This window comes from Lampetra fluviatilis, chromosome 63, assembly GCF_964198595.1.
Source record: "Lampetra fluviatilis chromosome 63, kcLamFluv1.1, whole genome shotgun sequence".
NCBI lineage: Eukaryota > Metazoa > Chordata > Hyperoartia > Petromyzontiformes > Petromyzontidae > Lampetra > Lampetra fluviatilis.
The window spans coordinates 3,065,012-3,090,175 of record NC_136337.1 but is presented as its reverse complement, the minus strand read 5'-3'; the positions used below and the strand labels follow the sequence as shown (position 1 = coordinate 3,090,175).

General features: G+C 52.4%; 1 protein-coding gene across 1 annotated transcript; it reads left to right on the top strand.

Annotated features, from left to right (window-relative positions):
• Positions 1-375: 375 nt before the first annotated feature.
• Positions 376-17,126, top strand: LOC144951763 (uncharacterized). Its single transcript, XM_078882123.1, is given in 5 exon segments — positions 376-1,596; positions 15,361-15,651; positions 15,912-16,033; positions 16,035-16,708; positions 17,015-17,126. Coding segments are annotated over 5 exon segments (1,365 nt in total). The 5' UTR covers positions 376-1,344; the 3' UTR covers positions 17,041-17,126.
• Positions 17,127-25,164: the final 8,038 nt, after the last annotated feature.

Sequence of the window (25,164 nt, the reverse complement as noted above, 5' to 3'; positions counted from 1 at the left end):
AAGGGAGTGGAGGGGAGGAGGAGGGAAGGAGGGGAAGGAGGGGAAGGAGGGAGGGGTGAGTGGAAGAGAAGGAGAGGAGGGGGTGGGGGAGACGAGGTTGGCAGTGAGAGAGGAAGCGATGTGGAGAGGCGGTGGTGGTAGTGGTGGTAGTGATGGTGGTGGTAGTGGTGGTAGTGATGGTGGTGGGGGGAGGTGCAATGAGGAGGGGGAGGCGCGGGGAGGTGCCGCTGGGGCTAAGAGCCTCGTGTTTGTGTCTCAGTCAACGTCCTCGTGGGGTGCGGGGAGAGACAAGCGGGGGGGTGGTGGGGGGGGGTGGTGTGGTGGGGGGGGGGGTGGTGGGGGGGGTGGTGTGGTGGGGGGTGGAGGTGCGGGGGGGGTGAGGGGGGGTGCGGGGAGTGGCCTCGGGGCTTGCGGAGCCAACCGGAGGAGCTCCCGGGGCGGGCGGCTCTGCGCCCTCGGCGTGCGCTCCATAAACGCGGCGCGCAGTCCCCGCGGGTTCCCCACCGCGGCAGCAGCCGCTCGACTCTCAACCCGGCAGCTCCTGCAGCTCCCAGCGACTCTCCCCACCCCCAGCTCCACCGGCCCAGCTCGGCCACCAGCACCAGCAGCAGCAGCAGCAGGAGCAGCAGCAGCAGCAGAGGAGAAGTTCCTTGGGCGGCGGTGGCAGCTGCTGCTGCGTCTCCTTCTCCACCCCCGTCTTGCGCGGATTCATCCCGGGAAGACCCCCAGACGGGGGTGGGGGGGTGAGACCAGCGGAGAAGAACGGTGCGAGAGACCGCGGGAGAGACCTCCACCACCACCACCAACTTCCCTGTGGGGACATCTACGGGGAGACCCCGGGAGACCGCCGGAGAGACCCCGGGGGCGGAGACAACCCGGGGGCGGAGAGACCCCGAGAGGGAGAGACTCCGAGTGGAGAGACCCCGAGAGGGAACGACCCCGGGGGCGGAGAGACCCCGAGAGGGAGAGACTCCGAGTGGAGAGAACCCGAGAGAGACCTCCACCACCACCACCAACTTCCCTGTGGGAACATCTACGGGGAGACCCCGGGGAAGGAGAGACCCCGGGAGTCGAGAGGACCCCGATGGGAGCATGAACATCCCGCGCCCATGACTCGCGCGCGGACCCGCGTCTCGGAACGGAAGCTCGCAAACTCTCGCAGAGTTTAGCGCGGAGGGAGAGCGGCGAGGGGAGGGGAGGGAGGAGGAGGGAGGGTGTTGAGACACGAGGCTTGCGAGAGAAGAGGAGACAGAGAGAGAGAGATCTCCCGAGCAGAGCGCAACGCGGAGTCGCCGCCGCCGCCGCCGCCGAGCGCGCGGGGGGGGGGCAAACCGGGAGACGCGAATGTCGTTCCCGGGTCTGGGATGCGCCTCGATGTTCCGGGGTGGAGTCGAGCGAGGGGGTCCTCGTCTCGACCCCGCGGGGAGCCCGTCCTGCGCTGGCGGTGGACACGGGGGGGGGCTCACATCGGGACCCCCGTTGGGGGCTACTGCCGCTTCGCTCCTGGGGCTGTATGCAAGTCCCTACGGGGGTGCACAGGCGCTGTGTGGATACGTCCCCTACGCCGGAGAGCTGCACGGATTCTTCCCTCACCTGGTGAGTAGCTCGCTCCACCCCTGGGGTCGCGGGTCTCAGTCACGGCTAGGGAGAGGGGTGGTTAGGGGGTAGGAGAGGGGACACTTTGTGAGACTCTTCTCTCTCGGCTCTGTCGCTCTCGAAGCTCTGTCGGGGTTAGGTGCTCGGCGCATCGATGGGAGGGTTACCTCGCCTGACTCGTCTTGTATCGTGCCTCGTCTGGTTTGGTTGGTCACTTGGTGAGTCTCTGTCTGTGTGTGTGTCTGTGTGTCTGTCTGTCTGTGTGTCTGTCTGTGTGTGTGTGTCTGTGTGTGTGTGTCTGTCTATCTGTGTGTGTGTGTCTGTCTGTCTCTGTGTGTGTGTGTCTCTCTCTCTGTGTGTGTCTCTCTGTGTGTGTGTGTCTCTCTGTGTGTGTGTCTCTCTGTGTGTGAGTCTCTCTGTGTGTGTGTGTCTGTGTCTGTGTGTGTGTGTGTGTCTGTGTGTGTGTGTGTGTGTTTGTCTGTCTGTGTGTGTTTGTCTGTCTCTGTGTGTGTCTGTCTGTCTCTGTGTGTGTCTGTCTCTCTCTGTGTGTGTCTGTCTCTCTGTCTGTGTGTGTGTCTGTCTCTCTGTCTGTGTGTGTGTGTCTCTTTGTGTGTGTCTCTCTCTCTCTCTGTCTGTGTGTGTCTCTTTGTGTGTGTGTGTCTCTCTCTCTCTCTCTGTGTCTGTGTGTCTGTCTGTGTGTGTGTGTCTGTCTGCCTCTGTGTGTGTGTGTCTGTCTGCCTCTCTGTGTGTGTCTGTCTGTCTCTCTGTGTGTGTCTGTCTGTCTGTGTGTCTGTCTGTGTGTGTGTCTGTCTCTGTGTGTGTGTCTGTCTGTCTCTGTGTGTGTGTCTGTCTGTCTCTGTGTGTGTGTCTGTCTGTCTCTGTGTGTGTGTCTGTCTGTCTCTGTGTGTCTCTGTGTGTGTCTGTCTCTCTGTGTGTGTCTGTGTCTCTGTGTGTGTGTGTCTCTGTGTGTGTGTGTGTCTCTGTGTGTGTCTGTCTCTGTGTGTGTCTATCTTTGTCTCTGTATGTGTCTATCTTTGTCTCTGTGTGTGTCTATCTTTCTCTCTGTGTGTGTCTGTCTGTCTCTGTGTGTGTGTCTGTCTCTCTGTGTGTCTGTCTTTCTCTGTGTGTGTGTGTCTATCTTTCTCTGTGTGTGTGTCTGTCTTTCTGTGTGTCTGTCTCTGTGTGTGTGTGTGTATCTGTCTCTGTGTGTGTCTGTCTCTGTGTGTGTGTGTGTCTCTGTGTGTGTGTGTGTATCCGTCTGTGTGTGTGTGTGTCTGGCTGTCTCTCTCTCTCTCTGTGTGTGTCTCTCTCTCTGTGTGTGTCTGTCTGTCTCTCTCTGTGTGTGTGTTTGTCTGTCTCTGTGTGTGTGTGTGTCTGTCTCTGTGTGTGTGTGTGTGTGTCTGTCTGTCTCTGTGTGTGTCTCGGAGCTGGATGTACATATCTATGGGAGCTATGTTTGGCAGCATCAAGGCGATGAGAACGTAGGAATATGCGTTAGCCACAGGTGTGTGTGGTTAATGCAAACTTGGTGGTGCCTGGCATGCAATAGGCATCGATTTGGTTTTTAAACATCTAAACACCTGTTTTATTGCCAGCAAGGGTAGAGCCCATTATTACTATTTTTCATCGGTATGTATTCAAAATAGAGGTTTGTTTGGGTAAGATCGCGTAAATATAAATGCGTCGTAAATCGAAGTGTGTCCACTTACAATTGTGTAGGGGTATACATCGCCACATTTTGTTGACGGGACAAATCCCCTCCTGATTATCAGATGGTGGCGGGTTACACGACACCTTTCTATTTACGCGTTCAAACCACCCCTCCCAAAACAACAACCTTCATCAGGAATAATATTGGCAATAAACTTTATGTGTGTGTTGAACTTCTTACGCACTGTACGTAGCCAACCGCGCTAGAATGTGGCGAGCGAGCGGCTTAGATTCCTGGCGGATCGATAACTCACGACCCGCCTTGAACTACCTTGGGTGCGTTTAGTTGGTCACTTGGTGAGTCACTGACTTAGTGAGTTCCTCACCTGGTGAGTGGCTGACTTAGTGAGTTCCTCACCTGGTGAGCCACTGACTTAGTGAGTTCCTCACCTGGTGAGTGGCTGACTTAGTGAGTTCCTCACCTGGTGAGCCACTGACTTAGTGAGTTTCTCACCTGGTGAGTGGCTGACTTAGTGAGTTCCTCACCTGGTGAGTGGCTGACTTAGTGAGTTCCTCACCTGGTGAGTGGCTGACTTAGTGAGTTCCTCACCTGGTGAGTCACTGACTTAGTGAGTTCCTCACCTGGTGAGTCACTGACTTAGTGAGTTACTCACCTGGTGAGTCACTGACTTAGTGAGTTCCTCACCTGGTGAGTGGCTGACTTAGTGAGTTCCTCACCTGGTGAGCCACTGACTTAGTGAGTTCCTCACCTGGTGAGTGGCTGACTTAGTGAGTTCCTCACCTGGTGAGTGGCTGACTTAGTGAGTTCCTCACCTGGTGAGTGGCTGACTTAGTGAGTTCCTCACCTGGTGAGTCACTGACTTAGTGAGTTCCTCACCTGGTGAGTCACTGACTTAGTGAGTTCCTCACCTGGTGAGTCACTGACTTAGTGAGTTACTCACCTGGTGAGTCACTGACTTAGTGAGTTCCTCACCTGGTGAGTCACTGACTTAGTGAGTTCCTCACCTGGTGAGTCATTGACTTAGTGAGTTACTCACCTGGTGAGTCACTGACTTAGTGAGTTCCTCACCTGGTGAGTCACTGACTTAGTGAGTTCCTCACCTGGTGAGTCACTGACTTAGTGAGTTCCTCACCTGGTGAGTCACTGACTTAGTGAGTTCCTTACCTCGTGAATCACTGACTTAGTGAGTTACTCACCTGGTGAGTCACTGACTTAGTGAGTTCCTCACCTGGTGAGTCACTGATTTAGTGAGTTCCTCACCTGGTGAGTCACTGACTTAGTGAGTTCCTCACCTCGTGAATCAGTGAGATCCTCGGTGAGTCGCCTACATCCTGAGTTTCTTGGCGAGGTCATTGGCCGGCCGCTCAATTTGGTGAGTCACTTGGTGAGTTGATATTCTCGCGCGAGTCGTTGACCTTCGCCGGTCACTCACCTGATGAGCGCCGAGCCAGGCGAGTCAGCCGCTCAGTGAGTCGTTTGCTTGGTGAGTCTCTTACCTCGGTCGGTCACTTTCCAGACACAAACCTTTATCGGTGGGTCACTCGCTTGAGAATTCGCCGAGTGAGTCGTTCACCTGGCGATGCTCTCACCTCGCGAGGATTTCACCTGTCGAGTCGTTCACCTGTCGAGTCGCTCACCTGTCGAGGCGAGTTCGTCCCGGAACGGATTTGCGAACACCTGCCACGTGGCGTGCGGTCAATTCTCGTGTTGAGTGTAGGGGGAGCGGTGGCGCAGTGGTTAGCGCGCTGCACTTCTCCGCGCTACGAAGCCTGCGACCCGAGTTCGATTCGCACTCACGGTCACCTACACCGCTGACGATTATCTGAACGGGTCCTGGGCCTCCCTTAGGTCGGCTCAGCCCTCAAATGAGTACCTTGGTGCGGCGTGTGTGCATCGTCAGTCGTAGGGAGACAAAGGCGGCCGGGCGTGGTGCCGGCCACCCACCCCCTCGTGTGCCGTGCCGGCCTTCACAGGTGGTGCTACTCGCTAGCAGCACTTGCCCCTGCAGTCTGTTGTTATACGAACTTATAGAATACCATAGGGGCCGTCCATAAATGACGTCACGCACCTGATGGGGGGGGGTCAGATATTTGTGACGATGTGTGACGAGGGGGGGTGAGAAATGTGACGTCACATTAAAATGCGCAACTTTCAATGAATATAGACAACACGTTCTACGTAATTAAATAGACTTTTAAATAAATGTTTTCTCCGACAACATCAGAGTGCAGCGCCACATTAAATACGCACTACAATGACGATAGTTTAAAGCGATTTGAAGCGTGTTTTATTTTTTTTGGGGGGGGGGGCAGAGCTTTGTGACGTCACATTTGAGGGGGGGGGGGGTCTGACTTTTTGTGACGCCGTCCAAAATCGCGTGACGTCATTTATGGTCGGCCCCATACACAGTTAAGTAGAATATTATACACTTTTATACAGAACACTATACAAACTATTTTATACTGAATACCACACACATCATGTTATACACAGTGTAATACAGCATACGTGTTAAACTGATTGTTATACGTAATATATACATAATACTTAACATAATGAGTGTTATACACACACTTACAACGAATACTATACATATAGTGTTAGACACACTGTTATACTTAATACCATACACTTATACACACCGTGTTATACAGAATACTATAGTGTTATACACACTGCGTTATAGAGAATACTATATAGTGTTATACACACTGTTATACATATACTATAGTGTTATACACACTGCGTTATAGAGAATACTATAGTGTTAAACACACTGCGTTATACAAATACTATAGTGTTCTACACACTGTTATACAAATACTATAGTGTTATACACACTGCCTTATACAGAATACTATAGTGTTATACAAATACTATAGTGTTATACACACTGCGTTATACAAATACTATAGTGTTCTACACACTGTTATACAAATACTATAGTGTTATACACACTGCCTTATACAGAATACTATAGTGTTATACAAATACTATAGTGTTATACACACTGCCTTATACAGAATACTATAGTGTTCTACAAATACTATAGTGTTATACACACTGCCTTATACAGAATACTATAGTGTTATACACACTGCGTTATACAGAATACTATAGTGTTATACAAATACTATAGTGTTATACAAACTGCGTTATACAGAATACTATAGTGTTCTACAAATACTATATAGTGTTCGACACATTGCGTTATGCAAATACTATATCGTGTTATACACACTTATACAGGATATTATACTCTACACATTGAGTTGTACATAATGTGTTACACAGAATAGTATACGCACCGTGTCATACAGAGTACTATACGGTGGTATACAGAATAGTATACACATTGCTATACATAATACCGTCCATACTGAATGCAATAACACAATGCATAACGAATGCACCACTGTTATACACGACACAACATCACTACACAATCTGAACGAGAAATTCACTGCGTCATTAATGCGCTCCGAGTGTTCTACTCATTGATGATGATGGTAATAATCATCTGTGAATATCATTCACGATTCATACTGTAGTGTGCTCAGGACGTAACTTCACATAGTGGGGTAAAGTGGTAACGAAGACTCCCGGGATAGCCTGCAGAGATGTCAAATCTTCATCAGTCGCCCTACTTTATTATTTACTGGTCACCCCGTGCACCCTATACATCTCAAAGTTAATCCTATACACTGCACTATACACTACACTATAGACTACACTATACACAACACTAGTATACACTTCACTATACACTACACTACTATACACTACACTACTATACACTACACTATACACTACTATACACTACACTACTATACACGACACTATACACGACACTATACACTACTATACACTACACTACTATACACTACACTACTATACACTACACTATACACTACTATACACTACACTACTATACACGACACTATACACGACACTATACACTACACTACTATACACTACACTACTATACACTTCACTATACACTACACTACTATACACTACACTACTATACCCCCACACAGACCAGGGAGAGAGACAGAGAGACATTCAAACTCCATACAGAAAGTCGCCCAAATCAGGAGTCGAACCTATGTCAATATGTCGACTTAGCCTTGAGGGTGCTGTGTGTCTGAACGCTAACGTAGAGAGGTTAGCGCGCTGCGCTACGAACCCGGACAACCCCGAGTTCCATTCCCGCTCACCAGTCGTGGTTGTTTGACGCGAGCACGGTGCTGGGCCCTCCCCTAGGTCGACTCGGCCTCAAATGAGTACCCGGCGGAGGTGTGTAGTGAACATCGCAACTGGGGAGACAAAGGCGGCCGGGCGTGGTGCTGGCCACTCTTAGGTGTTCGCGAGCGGCACTTGCCCCAACAGTCTGTTGCAGGCTACACGGGGGATCTTCATCTTTGTCTAACATTTGCATCGGAAGATTAAAAGGCGTCGGGTCCGGGTGCGGTGCCGACGCTGCTGAATGATGCTCAGTGCCGGACGAAGCGAGTGTGGGGCCTGTAGCATGATGTTATACAGGGGCCCTAAATCTAAAAAAAAACCACGTAAATATAAAAAAAAACTAGTTTTTTAACTTGCATAGTAAAGTAATTGTTTTTTAATTCATTTGCTATATAGCCCAGATAATACGACCAATCGCTAACCTTAAACACCCGGTCGTTCTTCATAAAAGTCGAAGGCGGTATAGTACTATAGTGATAGAGCAAGTGCAGAATCACCGAACCGGAATTGACAGCTTGAAAGCATTTAGCGCGGGGCCCTTGAAAGTGCGGGGCCCGTAGCTACTACACATGTAGTAGTAGTAGCTACTACTACATGTGTAGTAGTAGTAGCAGCTACTACACATGTAGTAGTAGTAGCTACTACACATGTGGTAGTAGCCACGTACTCAGCCACTCAAAAATCAAAGATCCCCCATATAGCCTTAACAGACTGTAGGGGCAAGTGCTGTTAGCGAGCACCTATGAAGGCCGGAACGGTACACGAGGGGGGTGGGTGACCAACACCACGCCCGACCGCCTTTGTCTCCCTAGCGGCAATGTTTACACACCTCACCAGGTACTCATTTGAGGCTGAGTCGACCTAGGGGAGGCCCCGAACGTGTTCAGATAATCGTCACTGGTGTTGGCCGTGAGCGGGAATCGAACTCGTGTCGCCGGGTTCATAGCGCAGCGCGCTAACCGCTGCACCACCGCTCCCCACCACTCAGCCACTTAGCCACAGACGCAGTTTTGATAACGGCGCCGATTGTTGCTGGACGCTCTGCGTCTTTGGGACCCGCGCTCGGCAAACATCTCGGCTCTGGCCCGGCGTCTTGTGCCACTGCTGTGTTCCGCTGTGTGTACACACATTTGTAGGTGCTGTGTATGTGTGTGTACGTGCTGTATGTGTGTGTACATGCTGTGTACATGCTGTCTGTGTGTACGTGCTGTGTGTGTGTACGTGCTGTGTGTATGTACATGCTGTGTGTGTGTGTACATGCTGTGTGTGTGTACGTGGTGTGTGTGTGTACGTGGTGTGTGTGTGTACGTGCTGTGTGTGTACATGCTGTGTGTGTATGTACATGCTGTGTGTACGTGATGTGTGTGTGTACGTGCTGTGTGTGTACGTGCTGTGTGTGTACATGCTGTGTGTGTACATGGTGTGTGTGTACGTGCTGTGTGTGTGTACATGGTGTGTGTGTACGTGCTGTGTGTGTACATGCTGTGTGTGTGTGTACGTGATGTGTGTGTACGTGCTGTGTGTGTACATGGTGTGTGTGTACGTGGTGTGTGTGTACGTGCTGTGTGTGTGTACATGGTGTGTGTGTGTGTACATGCTGTGTGTGTACGTGGTGTGTGTGTGTGTATGCTGTGTGTGTGTACGTGCTGTGTGTGTGTGTACGTGCTGTGTGTGTGTGTGTACGTGATGTGTGTGCGTGCTGTGTGTGTGTGTGTGTACATGCTGTGTGTGTGTACGTGCTGTGTGTGTGTATATGCTGTATGTGTACGTGGTGTGTGTGTACGTGCTGTGTGTGTGTACGTGCTGTGTGTGTGTGTGTGTACGTGCTGTGTGTGTGTACGTGGTGTGTGTGTGTGTATGCTGTGTGTGTACGTGCTGTGTGTGTGTACGTGCTGTGTGTGTGTGTGTACGTGCTGTGTGTGTGTATATGCTGTATGTGTACGTGGTGTGTGTGTACGTGCTGTGTGTGTGTACGTGGTGTGTGTGTGTATGCTGTGTGTGTACATGGTGTGTGTGTACGTGCTGTGTGCGTGTACATGCTGTGTGTGTACGTGGTGTGTGTACGTGCTGTGTGTATGTGCTGTATGTGTGTATGTGCTGTATGTGTGTACGTGCTGTGTGTGTGTACGTGCTGTGGTGTGTGTGTACGTGCTGTGTGTGTGTACGTGCTGTGTGTGTACGTGCTGTGTGTGTGTGTACGTACTGTGTGTGTGTGTACGTGCTGTGTGTGTGTACGTGCTGTGTGTGTGTGTGTGTACGTGCTGTGTGTGTGTGTGAGTGCTGCGTGTGTGTACGTGCTGTGTGTGTGTATTTGCTGTGTGTGCGTACGTGTGTGTGTGTACGTGCTGTGTGTGTGTGTGTACGTGCTGTGTGTGTGTACGTGCTGTGTGTGTACATGCTGTGTGTGTGTACGCGCTGTGTGTGTGTGTACGCGCTGTGTGTGTGTGTACGTGCTGTGTGTGTGTGTACGTGCTGTGTGTGTGTGTACGTGCTGTGTGTGTGTACGTGCTGTGTGTGTGTGTACGTGCTGTGTGTGTACATGCTGTGTGTGTGTGTACGTGCTGTGTGTGTACATGCTGTGTGTGTGTGTACGTGCTGTGTGTGTGTGTACGCGCTGTGTGTGTGTACGCGCTGTGTGTGTGTGTACGTGCTGTGTGTGTGTGTACGTGCTGTGTGTGTGTGTACGTGCTGTGTGTGTGTGTACGTGCTGTGTGTGTGTGTACGTGCTGTGTGTGTACATGCTGTGTGTGTGTGTACGTGCTGTGTGTGTGTGTACGCGCTGTGTGTGTGTACGCGCTGTGTGTGTGTGTGCTGTGTGTATGTACGTGCTGGCACAACATGTCAAGAACCACTGCCTTGCTAGTATATGATGCAGCGAAACGTCGGACTTGCCACGTGTTAAATCTGTTTGGATCGTTCCAGCTGCTGCTGAAGCGGTAAGAGATGGGCCACGTGTGTTCACCACGTGACAACTTCATGAATTGTGGCTGTGATGTCGGGTGGAGCAGGGGCGTACGACACACACACACAACAATTCACTTGCACGGTGATCTGACCCAAACGGTCAATTGTGAATCAGCGTTACTGCATTGGTGGTGAAAACCCGTGTGCTAAGGGGCCGTCCATAAATGACGTCACGCGATTTTGGACGATTTTGACCCCCCCCCCCTCGTCACACGGCATCACAAAGCTCTGCCCCCCCCCCCAAAAAAAATAAAACATGCTTCAAATCGCTTTAAACTATTGTCATTGTAGTGCGTATTTAATGTGGCACTCTAACGTTGTAGGAGAAAACATTTATCAAAAAGTCGATTTAATTAAGTAGAACGTCACCATTGGCATCTCGCATGCTTACCCCGAGCTCTCATACTCTGATGGTGCATTGCCTTTGAGTTGTGCGCCTTTTGGCGTCATCTGGTCCAACACCATGTGAGACTAGGCTCTAAGGAAAGCTGTCTCGGGTGTGGACCAATCAACTTCAAGGACAGTGCATACATTATCAGAGTTATGTTTTTTGTTTGCATTATGGTATTGTGGTCTATGCAAACATGACTCCTTGTAAAAAAGGTGTCAGTTTTGTTGCCAGATAGAAGGGTAAATAACCAATTATCATAAGTAGAACGTGTTGTCTATATTTATTTAAAGTTGCGCATTTTGATGTGACGTCACATTTCTCACCCCCCCCCCCCTCTTAGGTGTGTGACGTCATTTATGGACGGCCCCCTAACATAAATAATGTAGTTAAACAACCCACGTCTATGATACCTCTGACTACCCCTCGTAGTTTATTGTCGGGGTGTGAATGTGTGTGAGGAGCGGTGGCGCAGTGGTTTGGGCACTGCCCTGATAACATCGGTGACATGTCCGAACGCTCCGGGCCTGGGCATCCGCTAGGTCGACTCGGCCTCAAATGAGCAACCCGGTGTGCTGTGTTAAACATCGCCACGAGGGGAGACAAAGGCGGTCGGGCGTGGTGCTGTGACCACCCCCCTCGAGTGCTCGCTAGCAGCACTTGACCCCAAACAGCCCGTGGAGGCTGCCACGGGAGATCTTTCGTGTGTTGTGCCCCGTGTGGGATAATCGTAGGGAGCGGTGGCGCAGTGGTTAGCGCACCGAGCTAATAACCCGGCGAAGCTTGTTCTATGTTGAGCTCACGGCCAACATCGGTGACGAATGCCGTGCATGAACCGTTCATGGGCCCTCCCCGAGGCTGTTTGCGTGTTAAAATTCACACCGGGGAGACAAAGGCGGCCGTGGGGTTGGTGCTGGCGGATCCGGCCTTAATAGGCGCTCGCGAACAACACTCTGCAGCCAGCAGCCCCATGTCGGCTTATCCGGTGAGATCATTGCCTTGGCGCGATGTGTTGCATTACGTACGTGTGCGTTGAACTTCTTTCGCACCGTACGTAGCCAACCGCGATAATCGGGAGGTGCGGGGGGGGAGAAGAACTGAAACACGCGCACAGCGGTTCTCAAGAGATGAGTTCGTCGATCTCGATGATGTAAAAATTAACCCGTAAAAACAAAGTTTTTCACTATAAATCCTTTATATGCGTGGCGGCTAGAGTCCTCTCGTCCTCTGGCTTGAGATGGCTGCCACCTATGGGTCAGATGAATGGCTGGCACCATTAAGTAATTGGTAATTAAATATAATTATTTTTTTCCTAAAAAGTGTAAAATTTTGGGAAAAAAATTTCACGAAAACACATTGTCACGCACAACGAGTCTGTGTGCAAAATGTCAGCTCGATTGGATCACGGGAAGTGGGTTAAAAAACGACCGAAAGATTTGCACGGTCGTAAGCACGCAAGCAAGTGAACTTAATATAAAGGATTTAAAAAGGGCATCGCCCCGGGTGCTTCCTGACGTCGTGAAGGAAGAGAGCATTCCAGACGGCCGCAGAACCGCGGCCGTCTCTGTTCGATGGCGAGCGGAGTTCACGGGTGTGATTGCAGCATAGACGGGAAGTCGGTAGCTTTTGTGTATATACTACACGTATATATGCTCCATAATGTAGGGGGGGGGGGTGGTGATTTGGGTTAGATCGCGTAAATATGAATGTGTCCTTAAAGCCCGCCACCACCACCCGACACAGCCAACTAGTAAGGGTTGTGTCACGTTAACAGAACGTGGCCAATTCGTCACTAGTACAGCACTAGTGTGTAGTGAAGTGTATAGTAGTGTAGTGTATAGCGTAGTGTATAGTAGTGTATAATGTAGTGTATAGTGTAGTGTTTTGTAGTGTATAGTGTAGTGTATAGTGTAGTGTTTTGTAGTGTAGTGTATAGTAGTGTAGTGTATAGCGTAGTGTATAGTGTAGTGTATAGTGACGTGTATAGTAGTGTAGTGTATTGTAGTGACGTGTAGTGTATAGTGTAGTGTATTGTAGTGTTTAGTGTATAGTAGTGTAATGTATAGTAGTGTATTGTAGTGTATAGTGTATAGTAGTGAAGTGTATAGTAGTGTAGTGTATAGTGTAGTGTATAGTAGTGAGTAGTGTATAGTGACGTGTATAGTAGTGTAGTGTATAGTGTAGTATACGAGTACAGCACTACACCGGTGTGTCGGAGAGAGTAAATCCACAGCGTTTACAATCGGAGTTCGACGTTTCGCCAGTAATTACAACTAGCTTCAGCAAGCGGCAGCCAGAAATCCGGGGAGCAAATCCACAACATTTATAATCTAATTGGTTGTGTCGGGTGGTGGCGGGTTTAACGACACATTTACATATTTACGCGATCTAACCCGATAAAAAAACCTCTTATGGATGAAATTGGTAGCGATATCTTCTTGGTTCTTTCGGTAAAGTCACGTAGAATGAAAGAACCAAGAAGATGAATCCCTGCAGTCACAAAAGCTTTAAATCGAAATTTGGTAGCGATAGTCTACGTGTTAAACGTGTGTATACTGTATGCGTTGTCCATGTGAACATGTATTTATGTGTGTACTTGTGTAATGCGGGCGTAAACGGCTTCGCGGATATGACGTCATGGGGGGAGGAGTTAGGTCACGTGGGAGAGAGGGGTGAGGTCTTAAGGGAGAGATACCGGAAGAGACGGGAGAGTGTGGGAGACTGAGTTAGAGTGAGGCCACGCAGGGCGAAGGTCGAGGAGTGGCGAGATCGCCACATACACGGAGGATAAGACTTGGCACCGTCGGCCAGCGGTGACCAAGCACAGAGGAGCGACGGGCAGCGGTGGAGCTGCAGTGAGGGCAGCGGTGGAGCTGCAGTGAGGGCAGCCGGAGGACTGCACCGGGGATCTGCTGCAGAGGTGTGGAGGCTACGGGAGCGAGGGCAGCTATGGAGCTGCCAAGGGGAGAGCTCTGAGCGAGGGCCGTGCGGGAAAGGTGTAAGAACCCGAATAAAGGACGACGGAGACAGAATCAGGATCGAGTCCCTTATTACACTTGTGTGCGTATGTCCACGCGTGTATGTTAAAGGCGAAACGGCCGATTGTTATCTTTGTACGTGTATAGTACTATACGTAATCTGGTTGTTAAAATTTGTGGGTTTTTTTTAAACATAACTGGTAACCGCGTGGTGGAAAACCGGTTTCTGTGTGTTTTTAAACCGGTTAATACCGGTTCGCCGCACGTAAAAAAATATCTGGAGCAGTGAACGTGAGATACTTTTTTTTTGTTAAACAAATTTTAACTCGGAAAAACCAAAGCAACTTGCCACAATCGGACGCGACTTGAAACAATGGCACAAACCCGGCTCCGACAATGGTGATAATGTTGGCATTGTAGTAGTAGTAGTAGGTTTTTACCCTTTTAAACTGGTACAAAACTGACACCTTTATACAAGGCATCATGTTTGCAATAACCACAACACAAGCAGTCAAAATGCAAACAAAAAGAAACAACTCTGATAATGACAATGATATGCACTGTCCTTGAAGTTGATTGGTCCACACCCGAGACAGCTTTTCTTAGAGCCTAGTCTCCACTGGTGTTGGACCAGACGACGCCAAAAGGCGCACAACTCAAAAACAGCGCACTGTCTCGGGTGTGGACCAATCGACTTCAAGGACAGTGCCTATCATTGCCATTATCAGAGTTGTTTCTTTTTGTTTGCATTTTGACTGCTTGTGTTGTGGTTATTGCAAACATGATGCCTTGTATAAAGGTGTCAGTTTTGTACCAGTTTAAAGGGTAAAAACCTACTACTATATTTTGCCACTGGTAAAGGAGATGTCTCATAGTGTGAATGTTGGCATTGTCTTTGAAACTGAATTGCCAACATCAGAGGACATTCTTCTTGGCGTCCTGCTCTCACCAGCGGTGTCGGACCATAGAATGACGCCAACAGACGAACAGTGACAAAGACATGGCGAGTATCAGAGCACTTAGAGCCCGGGTCGAGATGTTACATCTATGGGACGCCTTTTTGCAAGTCTCAAAAATGATGACAAGGAAATAAAACCGGTGTTAAGATGTTCCAACACTAAATAGAAACCTTCTTTTGCAAGGAATCCAGCCTGCATTAACTCCCACGTACTGATGGTAAACATGCAGTCTGATAGAAGCCTTTCTCGGGGGGGGGGGACCTTTACCTTTGTTAGGTATGCACGTCAGCGTATCTATGGGGGGGGGTACGGCAGTGCAGTGCAACAGATGTCGCTGTGCCGCCCGCGGGTGTGCGCACCACGTCTGGTGAGCGAGCGGCGGTGAACGAATGCGGTGAACGAATGCGGTGAGCGAGCGGCGGTGAACGAATGCGGTGAGCGAGGGGCGGTGAGCGAGGTGAGCGAGCGAGCGGCGAGTACTGGGTAAGCAACAGAATCCACAGAGTCGTTGACCGCCCCCCACTCTAACCCTCTTGCCCCCCCCTCTCCCCCCAGGCCTCGCCGCTGGACGTAAAGGGCGGCCTAGGGCCGGGCCTCGTGTCGTGCGGCCCGGCCGCCCAGCCTGCGGGCCTCTACGGCCTCTACCCGGGGCCCGCGGGGCCCCCGCCGCCACCGGGCTGCTTCTCGCCGTACGGCCTCGGCGGCGAGCACGGGCGGCCCAAGAACGCGACGCGCGAGAGCACGGCCACGCTGAAGGCCTGGCTCGGCGAGCACCGCAAGAACCCGTACCCCACCAAGGGCGAGAAGATCATGCTGGCCATCGTCACTCGCATGACGCTCACGCAGGTGCGGCGGTGGCGGCGGTGGTGGTGGTGGTGGCGGTGGTGGGTTGGTGGTGGGTTGGTGGTGGCGGTGGCGGTGGATTGGTGGTGGTGGATTGGTGGTGGTGGTTGTTGTGGTAGTGAATGTCTTGGTGGAGGCGGTGGCGGTGGAAGCAGTGGTTATGGCGGTGGTTGTGGTGGTGATGGTGGTGGTGCCGGTGGTGGTGCCGGTGATGACACCGTCATTGACCCCGCGTGCCCCCTCCCGCCCACGCCGCCTCGCAGGTCTCCACGTGGTTCGCGAACGCGCGGCGCCGGCTCAAGAAGGAGACGCGCGGCGGCCCCCGCGACGCGGACGACCTCGAGACGAGCGCCAGCGACGACGGCTGCAGCGGGGGCCGAGGCGGGGGAGGGGGAGGGGGCGAGGGGGGGGGGCGAGGGGGAGGGAGGGGCGGTGGCGGTCGGTGTGGGAGGACTCCGTGACCCCGAGCGACCCCCGCCTGGGTCGTGGACACGCAGGGACGAGGACGACGACGACGACGACGACGACCTGGAGATCGACCTCGAGAACAGCGACGGGGAGCAGCAGCAGCAGCAGCGGCGGCAGCAGCAGCAGCAGGAGGAGGACGATCGGCATCGCGGCGGCCTGCACGGGCGACTCCTGGGCGCGGAGAGGCGCCGCGCCAGCAGCAGCAGCAGCGGCAGCGACGACGACGACGAGGGGGAGTCGGAGTGCGAAGGGCGCGGCGGCATCCGCGGCACGGAGGGTCGGAGGTCACCCGCGGGGCCCGCATCCCCCGTGCGGGCGGCGGACGAGCGGCACCGGCGGCAGCAGCAGCAGCAGCAGCAGCCAAAACCCAAGATCTGGTCCCTGGCAGAGACGGCGGCCGCCCCGGATGCGCCCAGGGGCGCGCTCGCCCCGCTCCTCGCCCCGCTCGCCTACGCTGCTGCGCGGCCCTCGCGAGGTTTCTCCGCCTGGGAGGCCGCGTTGCCCCGGGGCCCCGGCCTCCTGCAGGGGCCCCTACCCAGCGGCCGGGACGGGCCCCGACTCACGGACTCCACGATTACGGAGTGCAGGACAGGTGCGTGTGTCACTCTCCTGGCCGTAGACCCACGTGCGTCTCTTCGCGTCTGTCTGTCCATCCACGTGCGTCTCTTCTTGTCTGCCTGTCCACGTGCGTCTCTTCGTGTCTGTCTGCCTGTCCACGTGCGTCTCTTCTTGTCTGTCTGTCTGTTCACGTGTGTCTCTTCGTGTCTGTCTGTCCATCCACGTTCATCTCTTCGTGTCTGCCTGTCCACGTGCGTCTCTTCGTGTGTGTCTGTCTGTGTCTGTCTACGTGCGTCTCTTCATCACCCCCCCCCCCCCCCGTTTCCTGTCTCCGTTGCAGAATTCCTCCGCGTGGCGACGCCGTAGCTGGCACGGCGCTCTCGCTGGGACGCGGTGCGAGATGCCCTCTCGCGTGCGGGCCTCCTGCGGGGACCCCAGGGGGAGGGTCCAAAGTTCGGGCGTCCGGGAGGCTCCAGGAGGGTCCGTTCGGGGGGGTCTGGGGGGGTGCGGGGCCCCTAGTGGAACGCTCGAGGACACAGCCTCAGAATTGGGTGCCGCCCCACGTGGGGAGCTGCCCCCCCCCCCCCCCCCCAGGACAGGGGTCGAGGGGCACGGATCTCTGCCGAAGGCCCCCCCCCCCCCCCCAGCGAAGGGGGTTCTCACGGGGGGATTGCGCAAGTGGGGGGGGGGGGGTGGGTTTCACTGCGGGGCAGCGTGGGGGGGGGGGGTGCCTGGCGGGCCCCGTGGACACGGCGGGACTGTGTGCGCGGGGGTCGCGCTGGGACGGGGGCTCCGCGTGTGCCACGCGTGCCGCGCGTGCCACGTGCCGCGTGTACCGCGTGCCGCGTGCCGCGTGCCGTGTACCGAGTGGGTGCGGCGAGGGGCTCCGCGTTGCCGCCTGTGCCGCTCCGTTGTCGATTTTTGGAATAAAACGACTCGTGGCCCACGATGCTCCTCCTGCTGCTCCGTGTCGCCACGCCGGCGATTTCTTTGTCTCCCGCGCGGGCTCCCCCCCACCACCATGCCCCCCCACCACCATGCCCCCCACCTCCACCATGCCCCCCACCATGCCCCCCAACAGGGTGAGATCGTACGCACGCCACTCACACAGAAAGGACATCAGAGTCGGGAATCGAACCCAGGGCTGCCCCTCCTTGCTTGGAGGCCACGCGACTTTAGAAAGACGACGATTTCCCTTTAAACATGTCACCCCGCCCCGGTGTGTGTGTGTGTGTGTCTCTGACTTTGTTCTTGTCTCTGTCTCCTCTGCGTCTCCTCTGTGTCTCTGCGTCTCCTCTGTGTCTCCTCTGTGTCTCCTCTGTGTCTCCTCTGTGTCTCTGTGTCTCCTCTGCGTCTCCTCTGTGTCTCCTCTGTGTCTCCACTGTGTCTCCTCTGTGTCTCCTCTGTGTCTCCTCTGCGTCTCCTCTGCGTCTCCTCTGTGTCTCCTCTGTGTCTCTGTGTCTCCTCTGTGTCTCTGCGTCTCCTCTGTGTCTCCTCTGTGTCTCCTCTGCGTCTCTTCTGTGTCTCTGTGTCTCCTCTGCGTCTCCTCTGTGTCTCTGTGTCTCCTCTGTGTCTCCTCTGTGTCTCCTCTGCGTCTCATCTGTGTCTCTGTGTCTCCTCTGCGTCTCCTCTGTGTCTCTGTGTCTCCTCTGTGTCTCTGTGTCTCCTCTGCGTCTCCTCTGTGTCTCTGTCTCCTCTGCGTCTCCTCTGTGTCTCCTCTGCGTCTCCTCTGTGTCTCTGTGTCTCCTCTGTGTCTCCTCTGTGTCTCTGTGTCTCCTCTGTGTCTCTGTGTCTCTGCTGTTGCCGTGGGTGAGGGAGGGGGGGGTCACGATCCATGTTCGGGAAAATTCTGGCGGACGCCCGCGGTTCGGGAAAAACAAATTTAATAATTGCCCGGCACATTCGTCGCCTTGCGTTAAATGTATAATTTACCCGGTGATAATGAATGTTTGAATCCTACATTTTTTTTTTTACGAGCTAATATTTATCCCTAATTGCGCAGTAAAAGTTTCGGATGGTGCTTTTATGCCCTCGGTTTAGGCGACGTGATTTATTGATTATGATCGTGATCGTAATCGTAAAAATCTCGCACGCACGAATAATAAACACGACTCCAGTAGTTTTCTTTGTAGCCCCCCCTCCACCCCCCGCTACTTGCCGGTGGGGAGTGGTGGCGCAGCAGTCAGCGGCACTGAAGCGTCAAACCCGCCGACAACCTGAGTTTGGTGCCGCGGTGGTGAGATGTTAACTACCTCGCCTGGTGTGCAGGAGGTCGTAGGTTCGATCCCGACCCTGACGCCTGCTGTGTATTTGGAGTTTGCGTGTCTCTCTCTCTCATCATCATCATCACGGTGGCTAGGAGATGTTAACTACCTCGCCAGGTACGCAGGAGGTCGTGGGTTCGATCCCGACCCTGACGCCTGCTGCTGCTGCTGTGTATTTGGAGTTTGCGTGTCTCTCTTTATCCCCGTGGTCGCGTGGATTTTTCTCCGGGTCCTCCGGTTTTTTCCCTCCACATTTAAGAGTCAACGTCACCACGACGCGTTCAGAGTATTCGGCTGCTGCTGCTGCTGCTGCACACAGACGATGATGACGATGATGACGATGATGACGATGATGACGATGATGACGATGATGACGATGATGACGATGATGACGATGATGAAGCCACGTTCGTCGAGCTGTCATTTGTGAGAGCCTGGGTCGCTTCAGAGAAACTAGCTCCGTAGCTCAAGTCGGCCTTACCTGGTGCAATAAATAAAGAGTTTAGCAGTTTGGAGGTGAATTCCCCCGGGCCACGGATTTGCTCGCGATATCTGGACCGCCACCAACCACAGCCCCACTGCTCAAGGGCTGCTGTTCGTGTTGCCTGGATAGCAAGGGTTAACTCGTCCACCACGGTTAGCAGTGGGATAGTGATGGAGGGGTGGGGGTTGGTGGTGGTGATGGTGGGGAGAGTGAGTGGATGGCGGTGGGGGTTGGGTGCGGATTAATGATGAGTGGCGATCTCGCGAACGGTTAAAGCTGTGGAGGAGAGAGAGGGGAGCAGACCCCCCCCCCCCCCCGTCACGTCCCCATCACCACGCGAGCCTCAATCCCTGCATCCTTGATAGCGGCCGCAGCCAGCCCAGTGACTCTGATGATGATGACGACGATGACAGCCCCCTCTCTATCAGAGCCCTGGCAGCAGCAGCGGATTTGGAAGCGCGGCCTCAAGACTGCCTCCTTCCTCCTGCTGCTCCTCGTGTCAAGATCTCCCTCGCTCGCTTCCATCCACTGCGCGTTCATCTGCCAGGCCATGCGTTCATCTGCCGTGCGTTCATCTGCCATGCGCTCATCCGCCGCGCGTTCATCTGCCTGGCCATGCGTTCATCTGTTGTGCGTTCATCTGCCTGGCCACGCGTTCATATGTCATGCGTTCATCTGCCTGGCCAAGCGTTCATCTGCCTGGCCATGCGTTCATCTGCCGTGCGTTCATCTGCCATGCGCTCATCCGCCGCGCGTTCATCTGCCTGGCCATGCGTTCATCTGTTGTGCGTTCATCTGCCTGGCCACGCGTTCATATGTCATGCGTTCATCTGCCTGGCCACGCGTTCATCTGCCTGGCCATGCGTTCATCTGCCGGGGCCACAGCTGCTGCTGCTTCTCTCCGGCAGGTCCTGATCAGGCCCCTGGGGGAGGATGATGAGAGTTGGGGGGGGGGGGGGTGGCGATGAGGAGGGGTGGAGTTGGTGGGTGGGAGGCGGTGGTTTTATCGGCCCTCAAATCACAGGGCCCTGCCGTCTGTAAGTATTTGACCCGGCTCACCTCGTCCCCAGGTTCTTAATTGCATGGCCTTTTCATCTGCGGCCAGGGTCAGGGTTCAAATGTCAGTGTGGGCGAGGCGGCCAGGGCTCTCCACCTCGGTGATGGAAGCTCGCGCTCTCACTCATCGCAAGACGTTCTGGCGGGGTCCATCCCGGGGCCCACCGCTCACCATCTTAAGCCGCTCACCATCTTAAGCCACTCGCCATCACAGTCCACTCGCCATCACAAGCCACTCATCATCTCAAGCTACTCACCATCACAGCCACTCACCATCACAGCCACTCACCATCTCAAGCCACTCACCATCTCAAGCTACTCACCATCACAAGCTACTCACCATCACAAGCTACTCACCATCTCAAGCCACTCACCATCACAAGCTACTAACCATCTCAAGCCACTCACCATCTCAAGCCACTCACCATCACAAGCCACTCACCATCTCAAGCCACTAACCATCACAAGCTACTCACCATCTCAAGCCACTCACCATCACAGCCACTCACCATCTCAAGCCACTCACCATCACAAGCTACTCACCATCTCAAGCCACTCACCATCACAAGCCACTCACCATCACAAGCCACTCACCATCACAAGCTACTCACCATCTCAAGCCACTCACCATCACAGCCACTCACCATCTCAAGCCACTAACCATCTCAAGCCACTCACCATCTCAAGCTACTCACCATCACAAGCTACTCACCATCTCAAGCCACTCACCATCTCAAGCTACTCACCATCTCAAGCCACTCACCATCACAGCCACTCACCATCTCAAGCCACTCACCATCTCAAGCTACTCACCATCTCACGGAGCCACTCACCATCACAGCCCACTCACCATCTCAAGCCACTCACCATCTCAAGGAGCCACTCACCATCTCAAGAAGCCACTCACCATCTCAAGGAGCCACTCGCCATCTCAATAAGCCACTCACCATCTCAAGGAGCCACTCACCATCAAAAGGAGCCACTCACCATCTCAAGAAGCCACTCACAATCTCAAGGAGCCACTCGCCATCTCAAGAAGCCACTCACCATCTCAAGGAGCCACTCACCATCAAAAGGAGCCACTCACCATCTCAAGGAGCCACTCACCATCAAAAGGAGCCACTCACCATCTCAAGGAGCCACTCACCATCTCAAGGAGCCACTCACCATCTCAAGGAGCCACTCACCATCTCAAGGAGCCACTCACCATCTCAAGGAGCCACTCACCATCTCAAGGAGCCACTCACTGGGAGGGGGCAAGGGCACCCAGAGACGCTGGCAGCGTGCACGAGGAGGAGTAGGAGGAGGAGGGTTGACTGGGGCCCTCTGAGAGAGGTGGGGGCGGGTAGTGGGGCGTTGAGGTCACCTCTTGGACCGAGTCCACGAGGCCACTCCGATGTAAACGCTTCGGCGGAGAGAGAAAGCGAGAGGAGAGCGAGAGGAGACGGAGAGAGAGCGAGAGAGAGAGCGAGAAAAAACAACAAATTAACGACTCCCAAACGCCGCGCGGCTGAACGCGTGGGTCGGGGCGCAATCCGCCTAATGACGGCCACGCCACGGCCACGGCCACCGCCGATCTCTGCGGCTGCTCGGCCCAGAGGGGCGGGGGGAAGGGCGAGGTGGGGGGGGCGAGTTGTGGGGGGGGGGCCGCCCCATCAACAACAAATCCGTCGCGTAAATCAGCGACGAGCGGTCGCGAGGAATCAATGCGGAGCGACGCGCAACAACAGCCGCAGCAGCAGCCGCAGCAGCAGAAGCAGTAGCAGCGGCCGCCTCTTAATTAAAGCGAGCGCCCTTAATTGTCCCGGGTGGGCAGACGCGGGGTTGGGACGGGCAGATTTGGCATGTGGCGTAGTGGGGGTTGGAGGAGGTGACTGGGAGGGGGGCGGTGAGGATGGTGAGACCCAGTCCCCCACTCCCCCCCCGTGGGCAGCGATGGGGGGGGGGGCACGGGAGGGAACCACGTGGTGGTGGAGATGATGGAGCCGAGTGTTCGGATGGAGTTGCTCGAACACACCGCCACCAGCCCCTCGTGTGCCCTTGTTTAGTCGGCCTTCGAAGATGCTACTCGCTGACATCACTTTGCCACAGCAGTCTGTTGAAGGCTATACGGGGGGTCTTTGTCTTTGTACACGTGGGGGAGCGGTGGTGCAGCGGTTAGCGCTGTGCTGCGCTACGAACCCGGCGGCCCGAGTTCGATTCATGCCCACGGCCAACATCGGTGACGATTATCTGAGCCGGTCGTGCGCCTCCCGTAGGTCTACTCGGCCTCAAATGAGTGTGTAAACATCGCCACTGGGGAGACAAAGGCGGCCGGGCGTGCTTGCTGGCCACCCACCCCCTCGTGTGCCGTGCCTGCCTTCATAGGTGCTCGCTAACAGCACTTGCCCCAACAGTCTGTTACAGGCTACACGGGGAATATTTGTGTCTACGTGGGTGTCATTCGTGGGTGCTGGATAGGGCTGAAAGATTAATCGATTTCAAATCGACATCGCAATTTGAAACAATGCGATTAGCAAATCACAAAGGCTGCGATTTTTTGCGATTTGAAAAGTCCTTTTATGTACTTTCTTATTGGAATTGTTTAATTTTTTATTATTATAACTTTATTTATAATAACCTAACAATTGTTCTATGCGTTGGAAGCAATTCGTATCTTTAAAATTCTCACCCTTGCATTCGAATATTTCGAGCATATTCTTGGTTCTTTCGGTAAAGTCACGTAGAATGGAAATAATAAAATAATAATAATAAAACATAATAAAGTAATTCTCACGACATTTCGGCCACAACGCAAGCAGCCGTCCTCAGGTGGAGAACAGGTCTGTCGGGAAGACTCTGTCTTTGTGTTGTGGCCGAAACGTCGTGAGAATTACTTAATTGTTTTATTTTTATTATTTTATTATTTCCATTCTACGTGACTTTACCGAAAGAACCAAGAAGACGAATCCCTGCAGTCACGAAAGCTTTAAATATAAATATTTTATTATGTTTTATTTTTATTATTTTATTATTTCCATTCTACGTGACTTTACCGAAAGAACCAAGAAGATGAATCCCTGCAGTCACGAAAGCTTTAAATCGAAATATTTCGAGCAGTTCATATTTAGATGGTATCATATGGTAATGCTCCATCACATGTTTTCAATCTATTACACAGTGAATATTGAACTGACGCTTGACAAATTTAATCGCAAATCAAATCGCAATATCTGTCAGAAAAAAAACATCGCAATTAGATGTTTTCTCCAAATCGTTCAGCCCGAGTGCTGGAGCCACTGCGGCTCGAGACGGAGGACGTGGGGGGTCTCCGCTCTCTCCTCTCTCTCTCCTCGCCCCCCTGGGAGTTGGGGTGACACTCTCGGGGAGATACAAAGCGGGCTCTGCGGACATCGAGGCTTCAATCCTCAGCACCGCACACCACATCCAGAATCAGAATTCGCATTCATACCTGGAGAAATCCGATGGGTACAGAAAAAAAAACACGATAGCAGTGCAAAGTATAGGAAAGGTAAACAAATGTGCTTTAAAATATAAATATATATATACAAATTAAACTAAACAGTGAACGACACCTCTGGCTTAAATTTCGATTTAAAGCTTTCGTGACTGCAGGGATTCATCTTCTTGGTTCTTTCGGTAAAGTCACGTAGAAGGGAAATAATAAAATAATGAAAATAAAACATAATAAAATATTTATATTTAAAGCTTTCGTGACTGCAGGGATTCATCTTCTTGGTTCTTTCCGTAAAGTCACGTAGAAGGGAAATAATAAAATAATAAAAATAAAACATTTTTATTATTTTATTATTTCCCTTCTACGTGACTTTACCGAAAGAACCAAGAAGACACCTCTGGCTTATGGCTACCACTAGTCACATGCCACCGCCAGTGTTCTATCAAGGCGGCTCGGGATATATTCCCTAACTCCAGCCCACCACCTCCAGTGTACCTCTGCAGGTGGTTTTTGGCTACTGCCAAAATTTCCACGTGCAGATGATGACAGATCACTTCGTTGAGCAATCATTCATTTGTGGTAACCAGGTCGCTTTCTTGAACAATCTTCCGCGTAGCTGAGATGGTCCTTATCTAGTCAAATAAATGAGAAATAGTTTTAAAAAAACTTTTGTTAAACACGCTTTTATGAAATGTACGAGTAATGGAAGAACTCCACGACTCCAGGAAGTGGCCCCGAAGCTTGCCACAACGTAAGGGACCGTGGCCAATTACAGACAACGTCAGTTTTATTGGACAATTACACCCAAGCTGAAACATAACATATAAAAAAGAATGTTTAAAAATAGTTTATTTTTATTTTTTATGCTAGAATATAGTATTGTCACCAGTATGACATAAGTATACCAAGTTTGCAGTCGATGCCACTTTGGGAAGTGGGTTAGAATTGAGTTACCATATTTGAGGATACGACAACAACAGCAATAGTGAGTTCATAGAAAGCGTGTAAAAAGATAGTTTAACCAAATTTTTTTTATTTTTTATGATAGAATATAGTATTGTCATCAGTATGACGTAAGTATACCAAGTTTGCAGTCGATGCCACATTGGTAAGTGGGTTAAAATTGAGTTACAAGATTTGAGGATACAACGACAACAACAACGACAACAACAACAGACAAAGTGAGTTAAATGAAAGCGTGTAAATAAAAATAAATTGCCGAGTCAGGA